The sequence below is a fragment of the Pezoporus flaviventris genome, unplaced genomic scaffold (genome assembly GCF_033815535.1).
Source record: "Pezoporus flaviventris isolate CSIRO_AGI_PZ_B2104156 unplaced genomic scaffold, CSIRO_AGI_Pfla_v1 ptg000041l, whole genome shotgun sequence".
NCBI classification, from domain to species: domain Eukaryota; kingdom Metazoa; phylum Chordata; class Aves; order Psittaciformes; family Psittacidae; genus Pezoporus; species Pezoporus flaviventris.
The window spans coordinates 9016353-9041560 of record NW_026892589.1 but is presented as its reverse complement, the minus strand read 5'-3'; the positions used below and the strand labels follow the sequence as shown (position 1 = coordinate 9041560).

The following is a 25208-nucleotide window of genomic DNA, read 5'->3' as shown; positions in this document are numbered from 1 at the left end:
GCTAGTATGTTGCACTATTCATACGGGTAATGAATTACATTTGTGGACATTATTTTCAGAAGGGATTTAGTACTTGAAGGAAAATGAAGGAATATTCTGCCTTTTATCTGTTTTGCTTGCTTAAAATGTGAGATATAAGCGGCAGAAAATTTGTTTCTTAAATCCACATTTATTGTGCTTTTTCTTACCTAAGTGATGCTGTTTTGCATCTGAGTATTGTGGTTTAAAAGAAGCATCTTTGGTGGTGGTGGAACATGAATCCCATGTGAAAATGGTTTTGTGTTTCATACCTTCTTTTTCTCTTTCAAATTTTAACAATGAAATGCTTTTTTAAGAGAAGTCAAACTTCAGATAGCCATTCACAGCAAAGTGAATGCATGGGCTTTGAAATCTCAGGTTTTCAGCTTTCGTGCACATGAAATGAACCTTGATATTAAAGCACTGGACTGCAGACTCCTGTAGGCAAAGCTGTGCGTGTAAACAAGAACACAGCTTCTGGCTGAATGATTTATAGAAATACGGGTTTATAGAAAATCTTCCTGTGCATCTTACTGCTTCTATGTATGCATTGTCACATTCTCCCTTCCACTGCCCCTCACTACTCCACCAAGAGAAAAATAAGTGAAGCATATGTGCAATTCACTAGGCTATTAATACAGCTCACTTCCTTGTTTATCAAATGAGGCTACTTCAGGCAATTGGTGGGTAGTTTGAGAAGTGGTGATGAATTGTATTTTCTAAATAAAATTCAGGTTTACCCCAGTTTGGTTGGTTCCAGTGTTGCCTGGGGTAAGGTTTGATCCTGCTTTGCCTGAGCTCATCTGAGAAAGTTACCGTTAGCTCTGTTTTTACCAATAAAATACTTCACCTTGACAACTGTAAAGGGCAGCTGTTGTGACTGGGAAATTGGTGCCTCCTTTTATTTTAACTCTTAACACCTGTGTGCCAGTAAAGAAAACTCAGCAAGCACAGATTGCCAAAGGGAGTAGTCAGTCAGGGACTACAGCAAGGAACTGAGTTCCTCGTATCACTGCAGTACTGATCTTCCAGATCCCAGAGCCTGGACAGAAGTGTCAGCTTTTGCCATGAGATTGCATTCTCCATTCCACCACGTGGTCCTTTGGGGCATCTCTTCTCCCACCTTCTTGGGGTGCTTTTGACAATAATGATTATTTTTTTCCTTGGAAAGTTCAGATTTCCTGCAGGTTATTTCACTGGTACACAGGAGGCTCATCCCTATTGAGCAGTTATTGTGCTGCTTCTGTTATTTTAATAATTGTGATGGTATTTAATGACAACATCTACTTTCCCACTGACTCCTCAGACATTTTTGCTGGTAGTTCCTGTAACACTTAAGCAAGCTGAGCATGCAAATCTCCTGCTTCTCATTGAATGAGATGCTTGTAAGCTTCCCAATCCATTCTGCCCTCTAATTACAAGCATTAGGCAATATGGTAATTCTGTGTAGAATCCAGAGGCACTCTATTTCTCCTTGTCTTCATAACTGGAGGACGTGCATATATGCACGTTTCAATGCAATATGTGTTTTGGCTGGGTAATGCTGTCGGTCAGCCTCGATCTCTTTGATACAACCCAAGGTTGTGTGTGTTCTGCTAAGCACAACTCTTCTGTCTTGTTTATTGGTACAATGTGATTTCCCTTCTGATGGATCTCTGTGGAAGTTGCTTTCATTTAAAGCCCACCATAGGGTATGTTTTGAGCTGAGAGGGGCAGATTGCTGCAGTGTGTGGTAGAGCTGTGGGAAGCATTAGAGAAGTGGCTGTCCTCCGTATGGGAATAACTGGGATTCTGCAGCCTCAGGTTGTCAGGAGGTCAGAGAAGGCCGATCTAAAATATCTTCTTAAAATTCTGTGCACTGGCATTGACACAGGCTGTTAATGGATAGCTCATAACTGTGTTCATGACCTTTCCTAAAGCTGCTTCTTGGAGGGCACATCTCTGAAGGAAACTTCAAAACAGAATAGGGCATTTCTTGGTTTGCCCACAGCAGGGACAAAGAGCTGTTATCGTTCCATTCATCCCAAGTGGTGTGGGGACTCTTTTACAAACAAGAGGTGTGAGGCACTGGTGTGTAACTTTTTACCCTCTACACCTGGGTAGTTAAGAAATGTCTATGATAAGACTAGACCTGTCTGCAGTAAGTCTTCTGACTTGTACAGCTGACTTCACAGGAATCTCACTGGCCATGCTCTGCATGGATGGAGCTGGGGTAGTTACAAGATGGGCCCCAAATAAACCAGCTTGGTCTCTCAGACTTCAGTGTGAGTGGGATTGGGCCCGTGTTAGAGATGCTTGTGGGTAGGAGGAGAAGTTCTTTTTCCTAAATAGCTTTTCCAAAACAGTGTTGTCATGTAACATCGGTGGCTGTACTCCAGTGCATCTACCCTTGGATCAGCTGGCAAGGGCTGTTACTAGTCTAGCTGGCAGTTTCTTAGTAGGTTGAACATCTTTGCACAGGCTGACTTTTTAGGTGGTTTTGTTCTTTTTCTATGCTTCAAGAGCTACGAGGCACGCGGGCCCCACACTGACCTGCAGTAAATATTTGCTCTGATCTACTGCCCTGTGTTGCTGCTCTTCCCCAGGCAGTAAGCTGAGTGCCTCCTCACTAAAGTGGAGCCCAGGAAAATAAACAGGGGTATTATCGCTCTCAGTAATAGCAGAGTAAGGCTTGTGAAACAGCATTCTCTGCAAGAATGTATTGCTCACCACAGACATCCTCAGGGATGCACAGACTTCAGTGTGGGTTAGTGTTTTGCCAGTTTTCTGGTGAAGATGAGAACATCCTCTTTTTACAGAGATAGAAGAACAAATTCCCTATTTGGGATGTGTCAAGGGAAGAGAGTTTTGTTCTCCACACTTGTTTTAATCATTCTTTTTATTTGATGCCACCTAAATTGAATGGGTCTTGTGTATCTTCTCCCTCCCTCTGCTGATGGTAGCTGCTCTAGGAGATCTTTTGCAGAGCAATATCCTAAAGTTACTAAAAATGTCAGTTATATTTATGTCTCTGTCCTTCAGCTGGGGATTGCTGCTGGCATGTGGTAGACTGATGGGCTGAGTATAAGAGATAAGGACTTTTGTTTTTCTATTACGGCCTGTTTGTTAATGGAGGGAGGTAAAGGGTATGCCCCTGTGCTCTCCAAGTAGCCAACTGTCTCTTCTCTGTTACTGAAGGCAGCATCTCAATTTCACAGTCCTGCCTGGCTGCACTGCTTGGATTTGTGAGATTTAGTGCTGCCAGAGCACCCAACAGACCTCGTGTCTGATTTTGCTGTGCTTCAACACAGGCTTTCCACTATGCCACAGGAGTTGTAGCGGGGGGAATCTGTCCTCAGGCTCAATACGCCAGCTTAGATCCTGCTCCTGTAAGGAAGACAGTACTTTTGCAGGGCTGAGAGCTTTGTATAGACTTCTGAGAAGTGGAAAAGCTTAATTTTTGTAGAAATCAGTAGCTTAGAGGCCCTGTTTTCTTTGGGTAAATGGATTTTTCTGATCTTGGTAGGAATGTTGTTGTTTTCAGTATGAAGAGGTACAATCACATTAGGGAGGCGCAGCTGACTTGCTGAGGGGTGGTGGCTAGTGCTGTGTTAGCCTTATAGCCACCAAATTATATAAAGGAGAGGGTAACGCCTTAAGGATGTGGCACGCTGTTGGGACTGCAGGTCAGAACAAGGCTCTCAACAGCATGGCTTCTCTGCTAGAGGCAGAGTGTATTTAGCCAGGGGTTTGTAATTGCCTGCCAGCTTAAGATCTGGCAGGTTTCAAGTCTTGCTTCGTGTTTAGGGGATAGGACAGCCTGGCCTTTCCTGGACCTCAGCTGAACTGGCAAAAAAACTTTTGAATTCTTGCTGTTCTGTTTAGAGATCGTGTTTTAACCATTTCTAAATAGATTTCCTTGAATAGGAATAGCAGAAGTGCTGTGTGGACCTTTTATTGAAGAGAAGATGGAGCACAGCTAATACGCTGGACCTTTAATATGCAGAAAATGGTACAGGACTGAGTACAGTGGTACATCTCAGCAGGAGGTCAGGGAAAGCCTTGTTAAAGATAAGGCAGTGCTTTTCTTTGGAATATGAAAGTGGGTTTGGAAGACTTGCATCTGAGCTGCCTCTTAATGTCCCCAAAATCCCTTCACAGAATCTCCCCTTCTTGCAGAGGAGTCTCTTGAATTCCAGCTGAGAGCCAGTTCATGAGGAAGAAGGCGCAGTAAGGGGAAAGAAACACTATATGCATGTGCACTGGTCTCACGTGTATGGGTCCAGGACCAACTGATAGCTGCGGTGACATTTTAGCTCTCTGCTTGTGCTTCCTTCTAGAACAGTGAGGTTTGGGAGCGGTGGGAGTTTATTTTTTGTTCCAAGTGCTGTTGAACTTACCCGTGTCCCTTGCTGTTTCCCATGCACCTATTTTCAAAGTTAGAGTTTTAATTTCCTGTGTTGTGTTAAAGCTATGTGCAGCCTCATCTGTGTTTTCATAAGGATTCCTCCCTCCTAGCTGACTAGGTAGAGCAGCATTTTGAAGCTCCTGCCAGCTTCTTTTAATGTCTTACTAGAGAACAGCTGGAAAAACACTAATGAAGTACCAAGTAATTTACAGGGACCTTTTACAGAAGAAATCATTTTATTCAAGAGGAATGGTGCTTGCTTTGAGCCTGACTTGCTCAGTGGCTGAGAAGGAGCCTGGCTGTTAGTGTTGTTGATCCTGGAGTTGGTTCAACAGGCTGCTCCCAGCTTTGGCAAGAGTTCCATACCTATAGCTCTTAAAATAACGAGAGCTAATGTTGCATTGCTCTGATTAGAAGAGCCAGTTAAACATTATTTTAATCCCTTCAGTGTTTGTTTTCACACCACAATTCTTGGGAAGCCCCTATCTCAGGAGAGGGCAGTTCAGAGCTTCCATATTCACTGGTGGTTTAAATTCTGTATTTTAATTTGCTTATGAAAGCATTCTGAGATGTTCTTGCTGCATCTATGGATGCCAGATGGAGTGTGTCAGATGCCAGTTTGCAGGGGCCATTTGGTAGGGGTATGTTGTTAGGTATTGGACTGATTCATGCTAAAACTGGGTTTGGTATTAGGAGTATGGTTTGGTCTAGCAGGTGATGATACTCAAGGGTTAGGCCCAGACTTGAACTCATACCCTACAGTTACAGATCCTACTGGCCATATGTCCTGACTGATTGGCTGCATTTAACCTACCATCCCTTTCCAGGCCCAACATGAGCCTTAATGATTCTTGCAGGCATAAACTTTAATCCTAACTCCCTCTCGCTTCGTCTTAGCTCCACCTTTAGATGGAGTCTTTGTGATAAAGCTCTGACCTTAGGTATCCAACTGCTATCAACCATAGCTCAAAGGTAGTGATCCTTCAACAACTTGGGCCCCAGGAGTGCATGCCTTGATCTGGCTGGCAGCTCTTGTGGAGGGAAGCCTAACCCTCACCAAATGTCACTTTTGGATGCAGGTGATAACCCAGATTCAGCATCTGCCACTGGCCTGAGTTCACCATGAGGGACTCAGGGCTGAAACAGCCCTGACCACAGACTAAGCTGGGAATGCAAAGGCTCTCCCTTGTTGCCTGTAGGAATTCAGAAACTATGTGGAGAAAAAAAACACCGTACGTGGAAATCAAAATGACAAATTATGGGTAATTGCTGTGGAGAAACTGCCCTCTGGGCTCTTTGGAGAACCGGCACTGAAGTGTCCTCATCTGTGGTTGTTTTTTAACTCCTTCCTAGCTATGCGGACACTTAGCGAAGACACCATCAGGCTCTTCCTCCAGCAGATAGCAGGTGCCATGAAGATGCTGCACAGCAAAGGCATCATCCATCGGGACCTGAAACCACAGAATATCCTCCTTTCCTACGCTGGAGGCAGAAAATCAAATCCCAACAACATTCGCATAAAGATCGGTAAGACCCTGTTACAAACATCACCCTAAGCGCTCCTAGGAGGGGTTGGTGATGGATAAGTGGCAAGCCTCAGTCTTTCTTTGGGGAATTGTCTAGGAGGAGGGAAGAATTGCTGCACTTCTTAAAATGCCCTAATGTTTTTCATCTTCCTTGCTTAGTTTCTCTGCTAGATGCTTTAGTTTGTTCCAAGCAGTAAGAGCAAGAGCTTTCTGCTTTGGCAGGACACAGGCTAGCAGAAAAGAATTGGGCAGGCCTTGCTCCACTTTAGCTGAACAGTGCCTCCCTTGGTAAAAACAAATACCAGCCTGCCCTAATTGGCTTGTAATCCCCAGGCTTACCAATAAATGAGGAGGCATTGTGACTTTTGTCTTCAGCTTTTAATAGTATTGAGGTAAATGTTGGTGTCTTAAGGCCTGAAACTAGCAGGTCTCCTGCTGCTTGCCTTGGAGAACACAATGGGAGTCAGGCACACCTAAAAGCAGGTGTTGCCACAGTCCCAGTTAGAGGCAGGCTTCTTGGCTGCATCTTGAGGTAATTCACTTTTTTGCACACTAGGCAAGTGGCACAGATGGACAAATGCTCCAGAAATCCAGAGCACGTGTTTCTGTGTCCTTCAGAAACGAGTGCTGGATGATGCCACTCTCAACATGTGGCCTTTTGATTATGTTACGGTTCACAAGCCGAAGCTGCCACCAGTTAGGTAAAACTGTCCCTCATCTGAACCTTGTGCTGTGGAGAAAGAGTAACCGCTTTCATTCAGCTGAGAAATGAGGTCCAGTGGAAAAGATTGAAATGTTGCTGCCTATTTGGCTGAAGCATTGTTTGTGTTTGGGTTGATGCTTTCTCTTTTGCTAGTTTAGTTTGGGGTTTTTTGTTTGTTTGGGGTCCTCCCCCCCTTTCTTGCTTGTGCAGTGTTATCTGAAATGTGAAAGCAACTGGGAGATGCAGATGCAGGCAGGAGGGCTGTGGGCATGGCTGCTCTTGGGTGTGATGTACCCTGCAATTCCTCCCTCCTGCTTCCCTGAGAAGAACATGGTCCAGGGAGTAGCTAGTTGTACCAATTCACTAGTGACACATGACAGTGTAAACAGCTGTGTCAGACTCCTAGCTTGAAATATCTGGTAACCTTGAGAGAACCTTTAAGTATCATATGATCAGATGCTGAGTAACCTGCAGAGGTAATTCATCTTGGTGTTCCTTGTCCCTGGCTCTTCTAGCTGCCAGGTGAACTATGGCTCAGCTTTCTGTCCTTATACCAGGGTTAGCACTGTTGAAACAGTTTCTAAAGGAAAACAGTTCAGTGCTAAAGGAACAGAGCAAGACTTTTCAGTTGGGCTTGTCTAGAAATGTGGGTGGTGATGAGTAGTGGTTTCTCTTGGGTGGCTGTTACATTGCATCCTTTTCAATGGAGGGGAGCTTTCAGTTCCCGAAATTAAAAGTTGAGATAGCAGCAGATGAAGTAGCTAATATGAACTGACACTCTCTCACTTGAAGCCAAGAGAGCTTTTCCAGCTTCCAGCAGCTGCTATTTTGGAGTGCAGGCAAATGGGTACAGGATGAAATGACTGTTGATATCTGAAAAATGGATGGGAGTTTATTCTTCTTAATACTTATTTTGTGGCATGGTCTGACCTTTACTAATGTCTGTGCATTAATAATTAGCACAAGGATGTGACTGCTCAGGAAGAGAGCTTTCACATTGCTCTTAATCTTTGCACTCGCTGTGAAGATTCATGGGAAGCAAAAGGGAAGATGGGGGAATCAACTGGAGAAGGTGCAAGCTCCATAGACCTGGTGTCTGATCCTGACCTACCTGTGTTTCTCTTTGTAGCTGACTTTGGGTTTGCCCGATACCTGCAGAATAATATGATGGCAGCAACATTGTGTGGTTCACCAATGTACATGGTAAGTGTGTTTTGCCTACAGGTTTTTCTATATTGTTCTTGCTTTGCTCCCCAGAAGCAAGACTTTGTTTTTCCCTCCTCATTTCCCCAAAGGTGAAATTTTATTTACTTGTCTGAAACCAGCTATTACACAGGGAGACTTCATAAAGTTCTAGGTGCCTCTGTTGTCATGTAATTCTCAGGTGAGCTGTGGATAAATGGAACTGAACAAAACAGAGTATTGATTGCTGTCTGCTCCCAGAAACAGCGTCTTCCAAAGGGAGCCAGGGCCTCTCCAGTGAAGGCATTGGGAAATGAAGTTTATTTCCTCTTCTGTGAGCAAAGCAACAACAGAAGAGATTGAGGGCTGGGGTGATAATTTCACACATCTGGCTATATTTGAGATGTTGCTTCCTTGGTGAGGAATCTCAATAAGTCACTGCTTCAGTAGGCTCTCTGGAGACAGAGTGGTTCAACAAACCTCCTGTTACCTCGGGCTTTGCAGTCATTTTTTGCTAAGGTCACAGCATCAGGAGGAGGGCCCCTTTCTGACAGCAGCTTTGTAAAATCTCCAACTGTTCTTAGTTCTTCAGTCTTGCAAAGTCCCTTCAGATCTATGGACCTTTTGGAGGCAGAGATTTTCCCATTCTGGCTACCCTATTCCTAAGTGTGCTTCTATTCACAGCTTATGTTTGTGCATTTCCACTTCTTAACACACCCCACCCACTCCCACTAATTCTTTCACCAGACCAGCTGCTTCCAAGATGACTTCCTAGCTTGTGAAACAAATGGGTTTAAAAACCCTAAACTGATCCCTGTTACCGACTTTGTACTTTCCACTCTGGGCCAGGATGTGAGGAGGTGATCTCTTGTTTGTGCTCATGGCAGCAGTCAAGATCTTGAGGTCTCATCAAGTCAGTGAAATTAAAGATGACAAAACCAGACCAGAAATAGAAATGTCAAAGCTATGTAATAGTTCCGTGGGATGTGGGTGTCTGAGCTCAAAGTAAAAAGAGATATTGTAGATCATTTTAGGTTGAAAGTTTTACAGGTGCCCTGGGGCAGGAGGCATCTGATTTTGAGCATGGTCTAATCCACTCTTAAGGGTTTTTTTGTCTGTACTCTTTGGGCAGAGTTAGGCTTGGACTCTGCTGCACTGCGCAGGGATAGGGTGTTCGGTAGTCTGCTCCGCAGTATGAACTCAGGCAACACAGACTTCCTCTCTCTCCCTTTTTTTGGAAGCCTGATGTTTATTTGAACTCTGCTATATGTGAAGATGATGTAATTTTTTTTCTTCTGTGAGTGTTTCCTGAATCATCTATTTTTAGGTACACTTTTTCTTTCAGAGTCTTGTAAAAGTCAGTGAAAACACCCAGCTTATTTTTTGAAAGGGTGGAGGAAGCTGGTGATGGCCTTTTTCTATTTTATGTTTTTATTCATTTTAAACAACTCTGGACATTACAGGGAATCTCGGTGCTTCCTATTGTTTTGTGTTTACTGATGGATTTGAAAGAAAATGGGAAGGGAGGGTTCAGTTGGGATTTAGGGGGTGATTGAAGTCTGTCTTTAGTGAGCATCTGCTGACAAGGCAGGCCTGTATTCCCTGCTTTAGCTTACAGCCCATTGCTGCTCTTTTAAAGAAGAAATGTGTTTTACCCACACCAGAATGAGTTTTCTGTCTGAACCCTGATATGTAAGACTTGAAACCTCCTTGTGTAGTTCTTGTCTTGCTTCCTTGGCTTTGTTTGGTGTCATGCCTGCTTGCCTTAGGGACAGACCAAGCTCCTGTCCACAACTTGTTTGCTGCCATTTTTTTTTCCATTGCATGTGTCCTTCACTTCTAACAGAGCTAGAAAATTGATCCTGTTCCATGCTGGCAGCACTGCAATGAAATCTGTTGTTACAAACATGTGGGATTAGCAAGCCTGTCCTTCTGTCCCTCTGCTGCTGCTCATAAGGCACGCTGCCTCCTTAGCTGTGGTGGACTTGCACTGTCTCCAGCTTCTGGAACAGGCCTGGGGGGGAGCAAGCAAGGGCATGGTGTGAGATGAGAGCCTGGAGTCTGGGGCACAGCAGGGCTCAAGCTGTGTGAAGATCTTTGAACCCAAACTGTGACCTTGGCAGGAAGCTCTGGAACATAATTAATATGCTGCCATTTTGGGCTAAATCAGGAAAGTACACAAGTGATGCAAATCAGGATGGAGGCTGAAGCCTACCTGTTCAGTGTGAGCCTTTCCTGCTCTTCATCTAAACCTGCTGCTTGCTTTGGTTTAGAAGATCTGTGTGTGCAGTTTCAGTGAGGCTCCTCCTGAGCACAGGTGACTTCAGCAGAAAGTGATACACTGAGAAGAAGGAAAGGATTGACTTTGCCCAGATGAGCTGAACAGCACAGGGTAATTTTTATCTGCATGAATGAAAGTCTCTGCTTCTCCTACCTAGATAGGGGATTGGCCCTTTTAAGGTAGTGTTACAGTCTTTTCAGGAGCAAATCTTTCATGGTTACTGTAGAATCTAGCTCAACAGTTTTAAAGCATAACAGTGGCTTCTGTTTCTCTCTTGCTAATAAAAAAAAGGAGAAAGGAAAAAAATGCTGCATCTTTTATAAAACCCATTTCTGTTTTCTCCCCCAAAAGGCACCAGAAGTCATTATGTCGCAACACTATGATGCCAAAGCTGACCTCTGGAGTATAGGAACCATCGTTTATCAATGTCTAACAGGAAAGGCTCCTTTTCAGGTGAGTTGCTTAAATCTAGTATTTCTGATTCTTTCTTACTTCTTTCTCTATCTCCTTTTAATCTTTTTATTTCTAAGGCTTCTGTCACCTATAAGATTAACTCCCATAGATCCAGCATCAGGGAGGTATGGCTGTCCAACACCTGGACAGTGTGGTGCTTTATATGTTGTAATGCTGGATGTGTTACTAGAATGAGTCTAGTTCTTTGGACTGTATCTCAGTGAAATGTATTTCCTGGTTATAAATCCTTAGGAAGGGTCATCTGTTTAAAAAATTATTATGAATCAGTTAAAGCAGTTTTGGTTTTGTTTCCAGGCCCACACTTAGAGACAGTTTCTGTTTACAACTATACAGTGTATACTTTATAATTATAGTTCTATTGGGCATGGAAGGACAATAAGGAAGATTGTAACTGCAGGCTCATATTCAGGTTGGTTTGGTGGTAACTGATGTATTGTAGCTAAATTGACTTACAGAGCAGTTAAGTAGGATCTTACCAGAAGGATCTTACCTGTCATCTCGCAGCAAACTATTCCAGTCTGAAATGTTTATGTTAAGCAAGTCGAAACCCCTCCAAATATAACAGTCCAGTAAAGCTCCACCCTGTAATTTATGCCATAACTTCTGGATGAGCTAGGGCATATCTGTTGTGAAAAACCTCTGATTTTACATTTTCAAATGATGCAGAATTCATCTCAGCCTTATAACAGCAAGTTGCTTCAAGATTACTTCCCATTTTTAATGATGCATAGCTGGAGTTCCTCTGAACTCGGTGCGTTTTTCTTGTTCCCAATCATTAGTATGCCACACTGTGTATTGCTTTTCTTTTTCTATGCTAAATAAGGTCTCCAACTCTCCATTGCAACCACTATTTTGAAGTACTGTACTTGTCAGCGTTGTTTTTCCTTGCTGTCTTAGAGCATAGTAGAGAGATGCTTGATTTGCTGGTACTTTTTTGCTTCTTTGTGTGAACTCTGTCTCTAATCCATGGGAAAAGACCAAACCTCATATTTACATGCTGATGTATCAGCTGATGCCAACTCTTAGCTTTTTAGATCAGTTAGGGGCAAATGTGAAGTGTGGCCCTATTTCCTCATGTACTGGCATTTCTTTATCCCAGCTCTCTAACAAAAAAACCCTCAACCCAAAACCTCCAAACAAAACCAACCAAACAAAAAGTGCGGGTGTGGGGAGTGTGAATCTGTGCTCCTGTAATAAGGCACATTTTAGAAAGTGTAGGACTTTCTGAGCTGTAGTTCCACAGCCCTTTAGAATTTCACACAAGACTTTGAGTGTTTATGCAGTAGCATCACCAGGCTAAAGTGAATTCTAAATCCATTGCAGGAAAGAGTGGGCAAATACTGAAGTAAATTAATGGTATGTTTTGGTTTTGTCTGAGCCAAGAACACTTTTCTCCTTCAGAGTCATTTTTTCCCTGCTGCTGTAAGAATCTTCCATTCTGGTGCTTTATGTTCTGTCCATCAGCTTGCTCTGCATTTAGAGCAAGACTTCATTTCCTTTGAATGTTTCTGGTTTTGTAAACACCCCTACAAACACACTGCAACTCCTGAATGGCTCCTTCTTACTGGCTGTATCCACTTCTTGTCAGAGCTGGTATCTTTGTTTGAGAGGAGAAAATGACTGTTAGGATGAAAGGAAATGAGTATTTGTGCATTAAGACAAAAATGTGGGGGTGGAGAAAGCAAGCTTTGACTCTACATGCATAGGAGAGTCTTGCACTCATTCTGGCTTGTTACTTGGTGCCTTTTAGTCTCTAAAGGCACCTTGATACTGTACTCATTTGAATTTAGTTATCGTTTAACGCAGTGGCTGTGTTGTAGGTGTTCTTTGCTTAGTAGCTCACACACAGCCACAGGGCATCTGGTTTCTTTGAAACCATTAGTTGGCTTTTATCATTGCTCGTTGAAGCATGTCACAGAAACATTCTGAAAACACTTGCTCTTACAGAGGAGACTCTTCACAGGCAGTAACATGGAATACTAGTCAGCTTCATTCAGCTCTCCAGCCAAGGTTTTGAAAGGGCAGGTGGTCAGAAAACCATCAGCTCTGCCTATGTGTATGTCCTCAGGCTCACACAGAGGTGAGAGTAGACCTGTTTGCCTGTCACCCTCTGGTTGAAGCATGACAATACCCTGCCTTGTGGTGGGCAATTAAGGGGCATTTCAGTCCCTACCCAGGAGGTCCTGATCATTGCTTTTCGCTTGCTTGACTGGATGACTTCTCTCTTCCCCGTATACATCCAACATCTGTTGGGCTGAGCATGGGGTCATTTGTTTCTCTATTTTTATGTTTCCCTCTGCCCTTTCCTCTTCTGGGGTTTGTATTTTGAAGCCAAATGCCAGGCCCCATTTCTTACTGCAGCAGCAGCTGTGGATTTGTTTGATTAGGGAGAGAGAAGAGCTCAGCCCAGATGGTTCTCTGTGCACATCTATTTGTTTTGACTATGTGTGTCACAAATTGCCTTCTCATAGCTACAGAAGCCTGTCTAGGGCAGATTTTGGAAAGCTAGTTAAAGATAAACCTGCTTTATTTCTTTGTTGGCATGACTATGTTGTAAGAATTTGCTGATGGTCACTGAGCAGGCGAGAAGCTATTGTTTACAGAGCTTTGAGGAGGAGAGAGGGGTAGTGGATGGAGATGATGGGGAGACCATGAATAGGAATGAGTGCTCTTGGGAAGCACATCTAAGAATGGGTGAGGAGGTAACAGGCCGATTCCACATAGTGCCACCAGCAGACCCAGTTGTATGAGGCAGCCAGGAACTGGATTTCTGACATTAACCTCTTCAGGCTAAATCCTCCCAGGTTGGCAAGGACAGCCCCTCACTTCTGTTTTGCTAAGATTCCCATGGGAATCTGGGGCACAGTGGCGTGAAACTGCATTTGGGAGCTCTGGCTGTTTGCTACATGAGCCAGTTGGGCACCTTCACAAGGATGCAAACCAAAGGGACTCCAGTGATATCTGCAGTGAGGAGGAATGAGCTGTCTAAAAATAAAGCAGGGCTCTGGGGGGACTGGGCTAGATGAAGGAAAGGTGCAATGTGTGGAAAGGCTGAGGCAGCTGTCAATCCAGAAAGTGCCTGTTAAATCAAGGCAGAGATGTGTGCAGATGGGATTTCTAGCTGTCTCAAACTTAAAATTAACTGCAGGTGGGTCACCCAAGGCAACTTCCCAGAGCCCTTCCTGGCCCTTCCTTGCCTCATTGCATGAAGATGAGAAAGAAGCTGCTGATGCTCAGATGAGAACAGTTGGTGAGATGGCTGGTGAAGCTGTCTCAAGAAGCTTTTTGTATTAAACATGGCCATAAACAAAACAGTGAGACTGTCATAGGGATGAGATTAATGGGATTCATAATCCCTATAAACAGATTTGCTGAGCACTATATTAATGTGGAATTGTTAATTTGCCTTGCCTAATAAGTGGTCTGCAATTGCATTTCTCATGACTTGAAATTGCATTTCAAGTCACTGAGGACTTGAACAGTGCATTTCCTAGTCTTGTTGACCACTTGCTGCACTGAGAAGTACTTGAGAACATGGTGGGTTTCTTTTGTCCTTACCTGAGCTGGAAAGATTGGGATCCAGTGCCCACCAGCATGCTGTGTAGACAAGTGACAACCAGAAGCAAAACTGGAGGCAGAGAATTAAAAACATCTTTCAAACCCAGTCTAGTCCTTGTCAGATGGTATTTTAAATATGATTAGAGGTAAATGACCTCAATGTCTTTTATCTTGTTGGGGTTTTTTGCTGGTGGGAGTGTGTGAGGAATCATGCTGATGTTCCTGGTGGCTTCTGTTGTGTGACCCCTTTAAAAACTAGACATTTCTTGGTAAGCAGATGCACCACCAAGCACATGCACTTTGTGTCAGAGCTGCCTCTGGCAGTGACACAGGTCCACTTGGACATCATATCCTGCTAAGGACCATGAAACCTAGTTGTCTGCTGTCTGAACCTTTGTATGAATCTTCTTTGGGGCTGCTTTATGGACATGGTGTGCCTTGTCTGTAGGAGAGTGAGCCAGGGAGCCGGGAAGCGATGGGAGAAGTAATGCAGGTTTTGCTGCCTTGTCTGGCAGCTCTGAAAAGGGTTAATGTGCCTGGGTATGCTCTCATCCCAGCTGGCTGCTAGGTGAAAAATTGATTTCTAAGCCTGGTGTACCCAGTCCACTGCTTTATTTCTGGGTTAATTCTGCCTGCATAAGTACTGGGATTACGTATTGCTTACAACAACTACTGTGTGGTGAAATGGCCTTGAGGAAGACTGGGGAAGGGAGGATTTTATACCCACAATTTGAACTCCTGATGTATTTGTTAGCCAGGCCACTCTTCTGTCCTCAAAGCTGTTCCTCTGGACTGTCCTGTGTCAATGAGGACAGGTATTCCTGGCAGTGGTTATTCTGCTAAGTGGGTGCAGTGATTGACTTGTGTAGTCAGTGAGTTTTTAGATCAGTGTTTGTGGGTCTGATCCTGCTCTGTTGGGAGTAGAGAGAAAAACATCTGTGGACAGCTAAAGAAGGTTTAGGGTTTTGTTTCTTTGTGCTTTCAGGTTTCCCTCCAGTGTCAGCCACCTAGTTGCAGTCGTCTTAAAGTATTGACTGTTAAGACTGCACAAACAAGGTATTTGCAGCAGGTTTTCAAGCTATTCCCTTGACCTGCTGAGCCAGAAACATCATTACTTACTTCTTTTTTCTGAATCCTCTCTGTACCTTTGAATCCCCAGGAATCCCAAAGGAAAGGATTGAAAGAACAGAGCATATACCATAGACCTGCTATGAAGTGTTGACTAGGCAGTGCTGTTCACTGGGGGGTGTGAATGCCTCTGGCCTTCCTCTGACTGAATGCTGGGCTTTTATATCCAGTCTTCACCCAAGTGCAACAAATCCAGTGCTGAGTGCTTTTGGAAACACCACCCTGCGTGCTTTTTGTGTGCAATTCACTTGCAGGCAGCCAGCACCAAATGGGATTTGGCAGGGTTTATGCTGAATGCCTTTGTTGGCTCAACATATTTCCACTGCCGCTCAGGACTAAGTAACAGAGTGGCAGGATTGAATTTGTCTAATTGTCTTTATATATAGAAAGGACAGACAAAACCAGAACCAGTTACACTAATGCAGCTGTTCCACAGTAACACGAGAGGGGGAACAAGGGTGTGAATTAGCCTGCTGGTGTGTCTCCTGTTTTGAGGGAAAACTGAGCTGTCCGTTCTGCATCCCTGTTTCTGACGGGTGGTGTCCTGCAGGTAGCAGCTGGCTCTGTGTACCTTGAATGGTCTAGTTGTTAGGTACCAAAGATGTGCTTTTTCTGGTGTTTTTCTTGGTAGGGTGTATCTGCCTGGAAGGTAGATTTCAAAGTAAGTGCTTAGCTCCCTAGAAGAAGGAATTCAAATGGCATTTCTAGTGTGTTGCAGACATTTCTGCATTGCTGGTTTGCTTTTTTTTCCCCCTCTTATGATTGTCAGAGAAGCAGAATTTGTTGCAAGAAGAGATGAGCAAAGTGGCTGAAGGTACCAGTGCTTTATGAAATGGATGCTAACATCAGGAGAGCAGTGGTCATGTTACTGTGAGCCTGAGAACCTGCTGCAAGGAGCAGAACTGTGTGACTCAGTTGATTAATAATGAAGTTATGTGAAGATGCAGTTGTTCTTTACAACTGAATGGTGATCCACAGTTGTCTGTGCTGGGCACTCACTGAACTGACTCTATTCCCTAGCAGACAGCCACCTAAATCAGAGCCCAACCTGGAACTGTGGGCTCCTGGGAACAGCCCTAGTGAGGAAGCATGGTCTGGGTGGGTCGGAGCCTGACACTCTGCTCCTTGCAGACCAAGTGGAAATTGTCCTGAGGCAGCAGGATGTGGAGAAACAACATCCCTGCAGGGATATCTCTTTCATTTGTACTAAGAGGAGGGGATAACTTTTACAGAGGAGTTTGTTTCTATCCAAACTAGTGCTTAGAAACCCTCTGTAATGAACTGGACTTTGCACGTGTGCTGCTTTTAATATTCTCTTGTCTTTATTACCAGGAAAATTTCCGACAAAACAGTGTTTGAAATAGATCAGAGCTTCATTGTATTTGTGAAACAATTGAGTTGTTGCAACAGGAAATGAACAGAGCAAACGGCCAAGGCTTCTATCTCTGATGTGAGCAAGCACTTGGCTTCCCTGCAGTGGAGTTCTGTTCCTTGTACATTTTGTCTGTCAGGCATATTTTTCATCACGCAGAGCGCTGTGGCCAAGCCGTTTGGTTACACTTGCTTCATTCAGGTTTGCCAAATAGTAAGAATCTAATTACAGGGCGAGATCTGCAATGGGAAAGGTATAAAATGGTGTTTTACTGAACCAAATCAGATTGAGTGGCAGTGATTGGAAATCTCAGTGCGGTCTGGTATCTATGTAAGAAGGTGCTTTGCTAAGTACATTCATTTTAATGGCTTGAAGAGAACGTGTTTTTGCACTTCCTGTTGGGTATGTTATTGCAGAAAGGAGAACCAGGAAATCTTTCTTATTTCCTTCTTTTAGGAATCCAGTAGCTCTTAGTGGTACAAATTGATAGGAGAGCTGTGAAGTTTGGCTTGCTAAGGCTATGCAGGGGATACTGTCCTGATCAGTACTGCACGAGTCTACTAATATTAGCAGCGTTTGGGACTCTCCCTTTGGTTTAAGTTTTATACTGAACTCTGTTATCCCGAATTTTCATCTTCAGCCAGAGGGAGTAGGTGATGTTGAAACAGCATCTTATGTGGCTGCTTTTCCAGCCATGCTGTGTTAGTGGTATTTTGATGGCCATCTGCAGATCGGCTTGTCTGATTTGCCATTTTAAGCATCTTAATTGACCTTAAATGCTTCTAATTTAGAAATGGAAGTAGGTGGAAGGCTCGAGGGTTTTTGAAGCCTGCCCTGAACATCAGAAGAAGCTGCCTGTTGCCTCCTTGTTCACACTTTCCTACACACTCTGCTGCACCAACACTGACTGCAGTTTAATCTCTCTGATCTTCCTTCCCTGTTTGTATGTGCCCTCATGTCTGTGTCATGCCAGCCAGCCTGCTCTGCCTTTCATAAAGAGACTTTGCCTAAGCAGAAAAGCTTGAGACACAAGGGTTAATTTACTGGCCTGTGTTATTCGTTGCATAAAAACAAATGGAGAAATTACATTAGAGTGTTATGTGTCTGTGCTTCTCTACTGGTGATTTTATTTTTAACCATAGCCATAAGTGCCTAGTCGTGCCTAGCTTTTTCTTTTAAATAATCCCATCTCTCAGAGTTTGGAATCCCATTGTCAACATCCCCAGCAGTTGTGTGTATTAGTGCACAAATAGGAGCTGTGGCTTGAGATCTCCTGGCTTCCTGGAATTAAAATAGAAAATCCTAATTCAGTTGCTGTTTTCCCCATGTTCCTGCTTCTTCACGCATCTCTTGCCCATCAGTAGGCTCCCTGCCCCTTTTCTAAATGCCCTGCAGCATTAATCCCTGTTCTCAGCGGGATCTGCCATTCATCATTTGGGACTCCTCACGTCTGCAGTTGTTTAGCCTCCTGGGTGAGGCTGTTAGGCCAGCTCAGACCTGAGCCTTAGAGCTTGCTACAATGAAGCTCAGCCCTTGGAAGCTAAGAGCAGACAGAACCAGGTCAGGAACATAGAGGCAGCAGGCTGAAATGCTGTATTTTCACTCTGGTACAGTGCTGGCTTTTCAGTCTAAAGCGAGCTGCAGGTTCTCATTGTCTGTGCTAGTTCAGCAATTGAAAAGTGCCTCTGCTCTTCAGAGTAACTATGAAACAGAAATGCTAATCCATTCCCTTCACTGTCAACTGCTTCATGCACTGGTTTTCTTTCTTCTCTACAGGCCAGCAGCCCACAGGATCTTCGCCTCTTCTATGAGAAAAACAAGATGCTGATGCCCAAGTAAGCATTTTCCAGTGTCACCATTTATATGCACTTGTTTACTCTGTGTTTACACCTGTCCTTGCATGCTCCTGCCTTGTCACTCAGGGGGGTGACTGTAAAATACTTGGCCACATGCCTTCCTCCATTCCTTAAACCAGCAGTAGAGTGGCCCAGAGAAAGACAGCATTGGTGTTCACTCTTAACACAGATCCTGCTTCTCTCCTACACTGCAAAAGTTGATAGTGATTTCAGGAGACAGCTAGTGGTCCTGTCCCACACACGGCTTCTCTGAGGCTGGGAGCCTTAGGAAAGAATCCATGGTAATTCTTGAATCACATGAGCAGCCCAACTGTAACCTGCCATACCTGACTGCAGATCACATTCCCATTTCTCACGTGTCAGGGCACCAACTGCTTGTGCCCATCCTGCTAATAGGAGGAAATACTATAACCTGGATGGAAATGGACACTGATGCAGTTTCCAAGGGGAAGATAACTGCTTTCGTCCCACCATGGTGTATGTTACCTAGCTGCTCAGTGCTGTGATTTGTCAGTGTATTTTGGTTTTGTTGCTGTGGTCTTTCCTTTTGATCTCTGAGCTCTTAAAGCAGAGTCTCATGTCTGCTCTGAAAACCTCAGCCTGGTATAGAGACAGGACTGAAGTTCCAGACCGTACATCCGAATATTAGAGGCCTTTTTTAACCAGAAAGTTAGCTTCTATTTGATAGAGCTGTTAATGCAGCCACATATGCAGGAAATTCAATGAGTTTCTGTATATGGATTTTATCTTCATTTCCTTTCTCAGTTTTAGACAGCTCCAAGAGGTAGCAGAAAGAACTGTCAAGAAGCTAGAGCTCTTAGTAGTGATGTGAGCTATTCATTTAACTTCCCTGTAAGTACTTAAAGGGAAGGAGGAGAAGGGACAAATTTCTACCAGGATTAAGTTTGAGCCATCTGTGTCCCTTCTGGGATTCAACCAGAAGGTGTCATGGAGTAAAACAACCAAACAGAACAATTCAAAGCTGAAAAACAACCACATAGTTGGAGGTAGCTAGTATGTGTGAGCAGAGTGTAGAGCTTTGTTTTCCTTACGCTCTTTGAGGTAGTCCTTTTTGCTAAGAGGGAAATTAATTCCTACAATTAATAGGGTTCCTTGTGTTGATCATGCTTTGGCTCATGGTGGATTCAGTAGAAGGCAGGTGAGGGGAGAAATGAAGCTCAGCTGTAAGAGAGAGCATGTCTTTTCTTGTAGGGATTAGTCCTTCTCCTTTGTTGTTAGTCCTTTATGCACTCTGCATTTACCATCTTCACTTATCTCCACTTTTTAACTACCAAATTCCTCCACAGTTTAAATCCAGGCCCATTGTTTTTCTACCATAAATGTCAGATCCAAAGTGGCCTTCGTGTAAATGCCGATTCCCTGCTTTCTGAAGTCAGTTTGTCTTTCTAATGTGGGCTGCAATCTGTGCTATTTCCTGAGTAAACATGAATAAACTGCCTTGCCAGGCCTGCCAACACAGGATGAAACACAACACCGCTCGAGACCTCCTTCTCAGACTGCAGCAGTGCCAGGATTTGGTTTCATTCTCCTTGGGGCTAGGCAGGCTGGCACCCACCTCCATGGCATTGCCATGGAAAGTGCTGTGTTTTGGCTTGGGAACCAGCTGGGGAAGAAAAGCTCATTGGATGCTCAGTCTCTGCCTGCTGGGCTGGTGCTGTTGCTATTGCTGACAGGTGAAATGCCATTCTGAGGTGGGGTGCTCACATCAGTAGGAGAAAGCCCAAAGGCCTCACAATTTTAATAGCACTGATCTAAATAGCTAACATTTGTTGTGCTGATTTGCACGGCAAAGTGTGTTATAGATCATGGCGGGGGAAAGGAAGCACTTTTGTTGCGTATGTTTAAAAAGATGGTGTTGTAAAATAATACTGCAAAACTTTAAGCTTTAGATGTGAGAGATAGGAGGCAAACAGGCTGTTTAATCTGCACCGGCTTCAGTCTGTGTTGCGACATCTGAGGTCTACTACTTGACCTGCCTGTTTCTTGGCTTTAAAACCATACAAAAGCTAGAGTCATTGCTGGGAAATGGACTCATTTTGGATGAAAGCTTTATGTGTCGTGGATAAGTAATGACGATAACACTGGAGGACTGCAGGTCTCCAGCACTAATGTATTTTTCAGGAGACACTGCTAGCTGTGGTATCTTGGGTAATTCCATTACGCAGTGTGATTCTAAGGCACACCTTTTTTGACAAGAGGGTGTTTTTTCTTGGCTCAGAATCTCAGTTTAACTGCACCCCTTCTGGAGCCTGGTGGCCTCCTGCTTTGGGAAGGCACATGGAGCCATTCTAGTGTCAGGAATGGAAAAGCAGCTCCTGCAGTACAAACAGGGATGAGGAATGCTTGCCGTCTTTCTCCATTCTAGGAATTGCTGGGCTCAAATCCCTTACACCAGCAAGGCCTGGGGCTTCACAGAAAAATAACTGGGTAGTACTGAAACCTATAAATACCTTGCCTCACATCTCTAGTTTCACTAGCCTGATGGTGCTAGCTAACATCTTTTTCCCCTCCCCTACTATTTTTGTCCCAGCTTCTTTTCTTACCCAGCCTGTAGCAGCATCAGTCAGGCTTGGCTTCAGGGCAGTGAGCAATGCCAGCCCAGCGAAGCCCAGCCCTGCCTTATTGCTGAGCTCCTGAAGTTGAAATTGCTATGCTGAGCACACATGCCATTACCTGAACTGACCTTCAGATGGGGAAAGCCTGGCAGACCATGGGGGCCATGCAGGGCATGGCTGTGATGAACAGTGTTAATGCTGAAAGGAGCTGGAGCCACCTTCGCTTAATATGGAGAGCTCTGCTCTGGCTGCAGGCAGGGCCCGGCTGCTATAAGCCCTGAGCAGTGCTGCTGGTTACGGAGGAAAGTCAGCAGAGCTGAATCCACTTATGCAAGAGCTGAACTCTGCTTTCCCTGCCTTAATCTGTTCATTTATTCCTGTTTCCTACAATCTACTGGGGTTGTAAAGAGCTGCCCTGGCCTCTCTCCCATCTGGTTGTAGGGTGAGAGAGAGCACAATGATTTACTAGCTCTTCCTGTGCTGCAGTGGCCATTGAAGAGAGTGTTTTCTTCCTAGCTGTACTGGAAAGTGGGTAATAGCTGCACTGATTTTAGCTTGATCGGGTGGCAGTTGCTCATGTCTCAGTTGATTAAGAAATGCTGTATATAAGCTGCATTGAAAAACAAATGCTTTAAGAAATGGTAGTAATTGGTGATACATTTGACCACCATTGTCTTAACTGGAAGCTTCCACTTGGTAACTGCTTCATTTTAGTGACCTCTTTATCCCTTTTAGAGCAAGTAGAAGAGACCTTATTTATCATGTGCAAAATAGCTGTGTGCTGTATGGATGACATTGGCACGACTGTGAAAGGGAAAGGATTTGCAGGTGCTCATGGAAGAGGCCACTAAAGCTAGATTACCTGTAACCTCACCAATGACAATGGGGAGTAAAAGTCAAATAGATGCAAATAGAGATGTTTCTGTTCAGCCTTTCTCCAATGAGCTCCTCTTATGTTCCTAGCCCAGCAGGCACAAAGTGTGTTTGCATTTGCAGGTTGCCTTCCTGAATATGTAAAAGCAGTTTAAGTAGACTGCAGGTCTCTCTGATTTTGCTTTTGTTTTCAATTCTAGCATCCCCAGGGAGACATCCAGCCACCTGAGGCAGCTGTTACTTGGCCTTTTGCAGCGTAATCATAAGGACCGCATGGACTTCGGTAAGACCTTCTTCCATTTCAAGCTCTGCTGCCTGTCTGTATCTTCTGCTGCACCATGGTGCTGCACATAGCTGTGTGCTTTTGGCTGGTGCTAACAGAGGCATCCAAACATCTGGATTTTACCTGGAAGGTTTTAGTGTATGTGCTAGAAAGGTCAGTGCCGATTCCAGCACAGTTTTGTAGACCTGGAGAATTGGCATACCTTCTTCAGAAAATACTTCTTATATGCATCCCTTCTCCTGGCTTCTGCTTTTATAATCTCTCTGAACTTCTAGTGTGTTAAGTGTGCTACCAGGTGAAATGTGTATCTTCTCTGTCATGGTTCTCTCCCAAAGCTACACACTGCACCCATTTAATGAACAATTCAGTCTATACCCTCTATTGCTCAAGGGCTGACTGATAATCTGAGCTAGGAGACTGTAGCTGCTTGCAGGCCCTTCACTCCCTGTCCAGGTTTCTGTGGAAGGATGCCTTGGTTCTCATTCGGTTCAAGTTGGCAGTCTCATGGCTCTCCCTTTAGATCTCTATCTCCAGACTTGGTGGGCATAAATACTTCCTTTTTCTATTTTATTGTCTTAATTCTGTCTAAAATGGGAACGCTCATAATGTGGCACGGGTTCTGGCTTTGGCAGCCTCTTCCAGATGCATCTAGCAAAGCCAGAAGGTCTGAAGGACCTCTAGTGAAGCCATTCCTACAGGAAAGCAGGCAGAGGTAGAACCTTTCCTGGATCCCTTTTAGTCATCTAAAGGCAACTGTATGGGGTTTTTTATTCTTTCCCCCACCTCTCCCTTCCCCTTGGGCAAAGATAGTCTAGACTTGTCTCCAGTACAAATCAGGACCTGAATACTGTCTCTCACCAAGCAAGCTGGTCCTGGTGGTGTGTTTCCTCAGAACAGCAGGGACTAGCTTTGCTTCCATGGGCCAGTGCTGCTGGTGGAAAGGGTAAGTTTGCCCCTCAGCCCCTGTTCCTGAATAAGGTTTGATGCTGGGGAAGTCTGTTCAGGTGGTTTTCTTGGAACTAGGCTGGAGGCCAAAGCCCACAGATTTGTGTTAAGTGTCTCACAGTCATAGAGCTTTCGGCTATGTGCAGACAGTACCTTTGTTTCCTGAAAATGAAGTGCTGCTGCTGTGTGTTTTCAGGGTACTGCTTTTTAGTCATGCTTGGGGTAAGAGTTTGATATTTCTGTCTTTTGGGGGTTGGTTTTCTGTTGTTGTTGCTTATTTGCTCAGGTGGATTGTTTCCTGCTGGGCAGCATGTGCTAGTCTATGAAGAGAAATTGTTTTGCTGCCTGTGTTATCCTTTTGGATTAGAGATACCAGGGAAGCCTTTCTGGGGACAGTGTCACCTGGGGGAGGCAAGCATGTGGATTAACTGAGGCCAATCATAATTATCCAGTGCTGAATGCAGAGGGCCAGTTACTAAGGTGCACAAGTGAGAAAACAAGCCTTTTGAAAAGGGTGCCATTAAAGCTGCTGGCAGACTGATTTGGATATAAGCACTTCTCAGTATTACTCCCTGCAGATCTATCTGGGGTGTAGATCTTTGCCTCTTCTATTACGCTGCTGTGCATTTCAGAAGAAAATATCCTTGAGCTTTCCATTTCCCTGCTGTCAGAAATTGAGTCTGGCAAACCTTTTTAGCCCCCCATAAGCTGTTTTTGTACCTCTGGGAGCAGACTGCCTGAGTCAGAGTCTAACACTTGGAAATTCAAGATAATAGACTTTGATTTCACTCAGGACAACTGTTAACAGCGCATCTTGCTGCACTGAGATTGTCTGCCCTTAATCACAGGCAGGATCCTTTTCTCTCTAAATCGACACGTTCTTGTAAGATGCAGGTGATTCTCAGGTAGGGCTTGTGAATATGCTCTGTACAGAAGCCTGTATTTGGGATATTCCTTGTGCTTTATAGATGGCAGATCTCAGTGGGTGTGTGGCATCCCATACTGTATTCTAATCTCCTGCCAGTTCAGAGGAAAGCAAGTACCAAAGCCTTTATAAATACATAATATTTTTATATTATATATTTATAATATTATATATTAAATTATATTTATAATATTATATAATATATATAAGATAAATGCTTTATTTACACCAGTACACTTCCTCAGCATCCAGTTGTATTTTTGGTCTCATCCACCTCTGCCTCCTCTGAAGCATCTGAGCTTCCTTCCTGCTTGTAACTCAGCTGTTTTCCTTTCTCCTGGTGCTCACTCTTCAGCTCCTCTATGTTGCTTGGAGACTCTCTGCCCTACCTACTGAAGGGACCCGTCTTCCTTTCCCTCGAGTATCAGCTCAGGAGACCTCCAGATGATGCTCTTTGCCAAAACAGTAGCAATACTTAAGTGAGAGCGCTTCTCTGTTCGCAACTATTGTCATGTTTCTAGCTGTGGCCAGCTGTGCACAAACTGTTGATGTCCCAGAGCTCTAGATCCTGTCAGAAGCAGATCTTCCCCTTCCCTTAGATGGCTCCCAGTAGGCAGGTGCTTTGCCCTCCTACTGGCAAACTAACATAGGTTGCTCTCTTCACCTACCCTGCCTTGGCTTATGGCCAGGGCCTTTGTTCACTGTTCTTTACCCTCCTGCACTATGTAAGGTGAAGATCTGTATGTACTGCTGGGTCGGGGATGATTCGTAAGCCACTGTCACCAGTGGAGCAGGGTGTCCTGCTGCTCCTTGTTCCCTGAGTCACCCTGTAGTCTCCAGGACATATATGTGATTCCCTTCGCAGAGGTCCCCCAGAGTTTAGTTGATTCATGCAACAGTAACACATAAGCTTGAAGCTTCATTTACTTGTGTCCCAGTTGCTCTTCTGCCAGGGACTGATGGTCTTCTCGAGGTTATCTAGAGGAAAGCCAGAAGGGGTTTGAGTTTCCTGGTGACGATTACAAGCAGGGTTGTTTAAATGTTGCTTTGCAAGGGCAAGTAACAAACAGTTTGGAGGGGGAAGAGTGAAAGAAATCATCATTTCTACCCCCTCAGTTGAA

General features: G+C 44.3%; 1 protein-coding gene across 9 annotated transcripts in view; it reads left to right on the top strand.

The window, feature by feature from the left end:
• ULK1 (unc-51 like autophagy activating kinase 1) overlaps nucleotides 1-25208 on the top strand; it is an 80740-nt gene that overhangs the window by 18315 nt on the left and 37217 nt on the right. For 5 of the 9 annotated variants that reach the window (XM_061466132.1, XM_061466133.1, XM_061466131.1 and 2 more), the window contains 5 exons: nucleotides 5759-5932; nucleotides 7764-7837; nucleotides 10449-10550; nucleotides 18406-18464; nucleotides 22135-22217. In XM_061466132.1, the coding sequence (XP_061322116.1) occupies nucleotides 5759-5932; nucleotides 7764-7837; nucleotides 10449-10550; nucleotides 18406-18464; nucleotides 22135-22217 (492 nt within the window). Of the gene's footprint in view, nucleotides 1-5758; nucleotides 5933-7763; nucleotides 7838-7863; nucleotides 8019-10112; nucleotides 10209-10448; nucleotides 10551-18405; nucleotides 18465-22134; nucleotides 22218-25208 lie in introns of those variants that run through there. The other 4 variants (XM_061466134.1, XM_061466137.1, XM_061466138.1 and 1 more) reach the window with 3 other exon arrangements.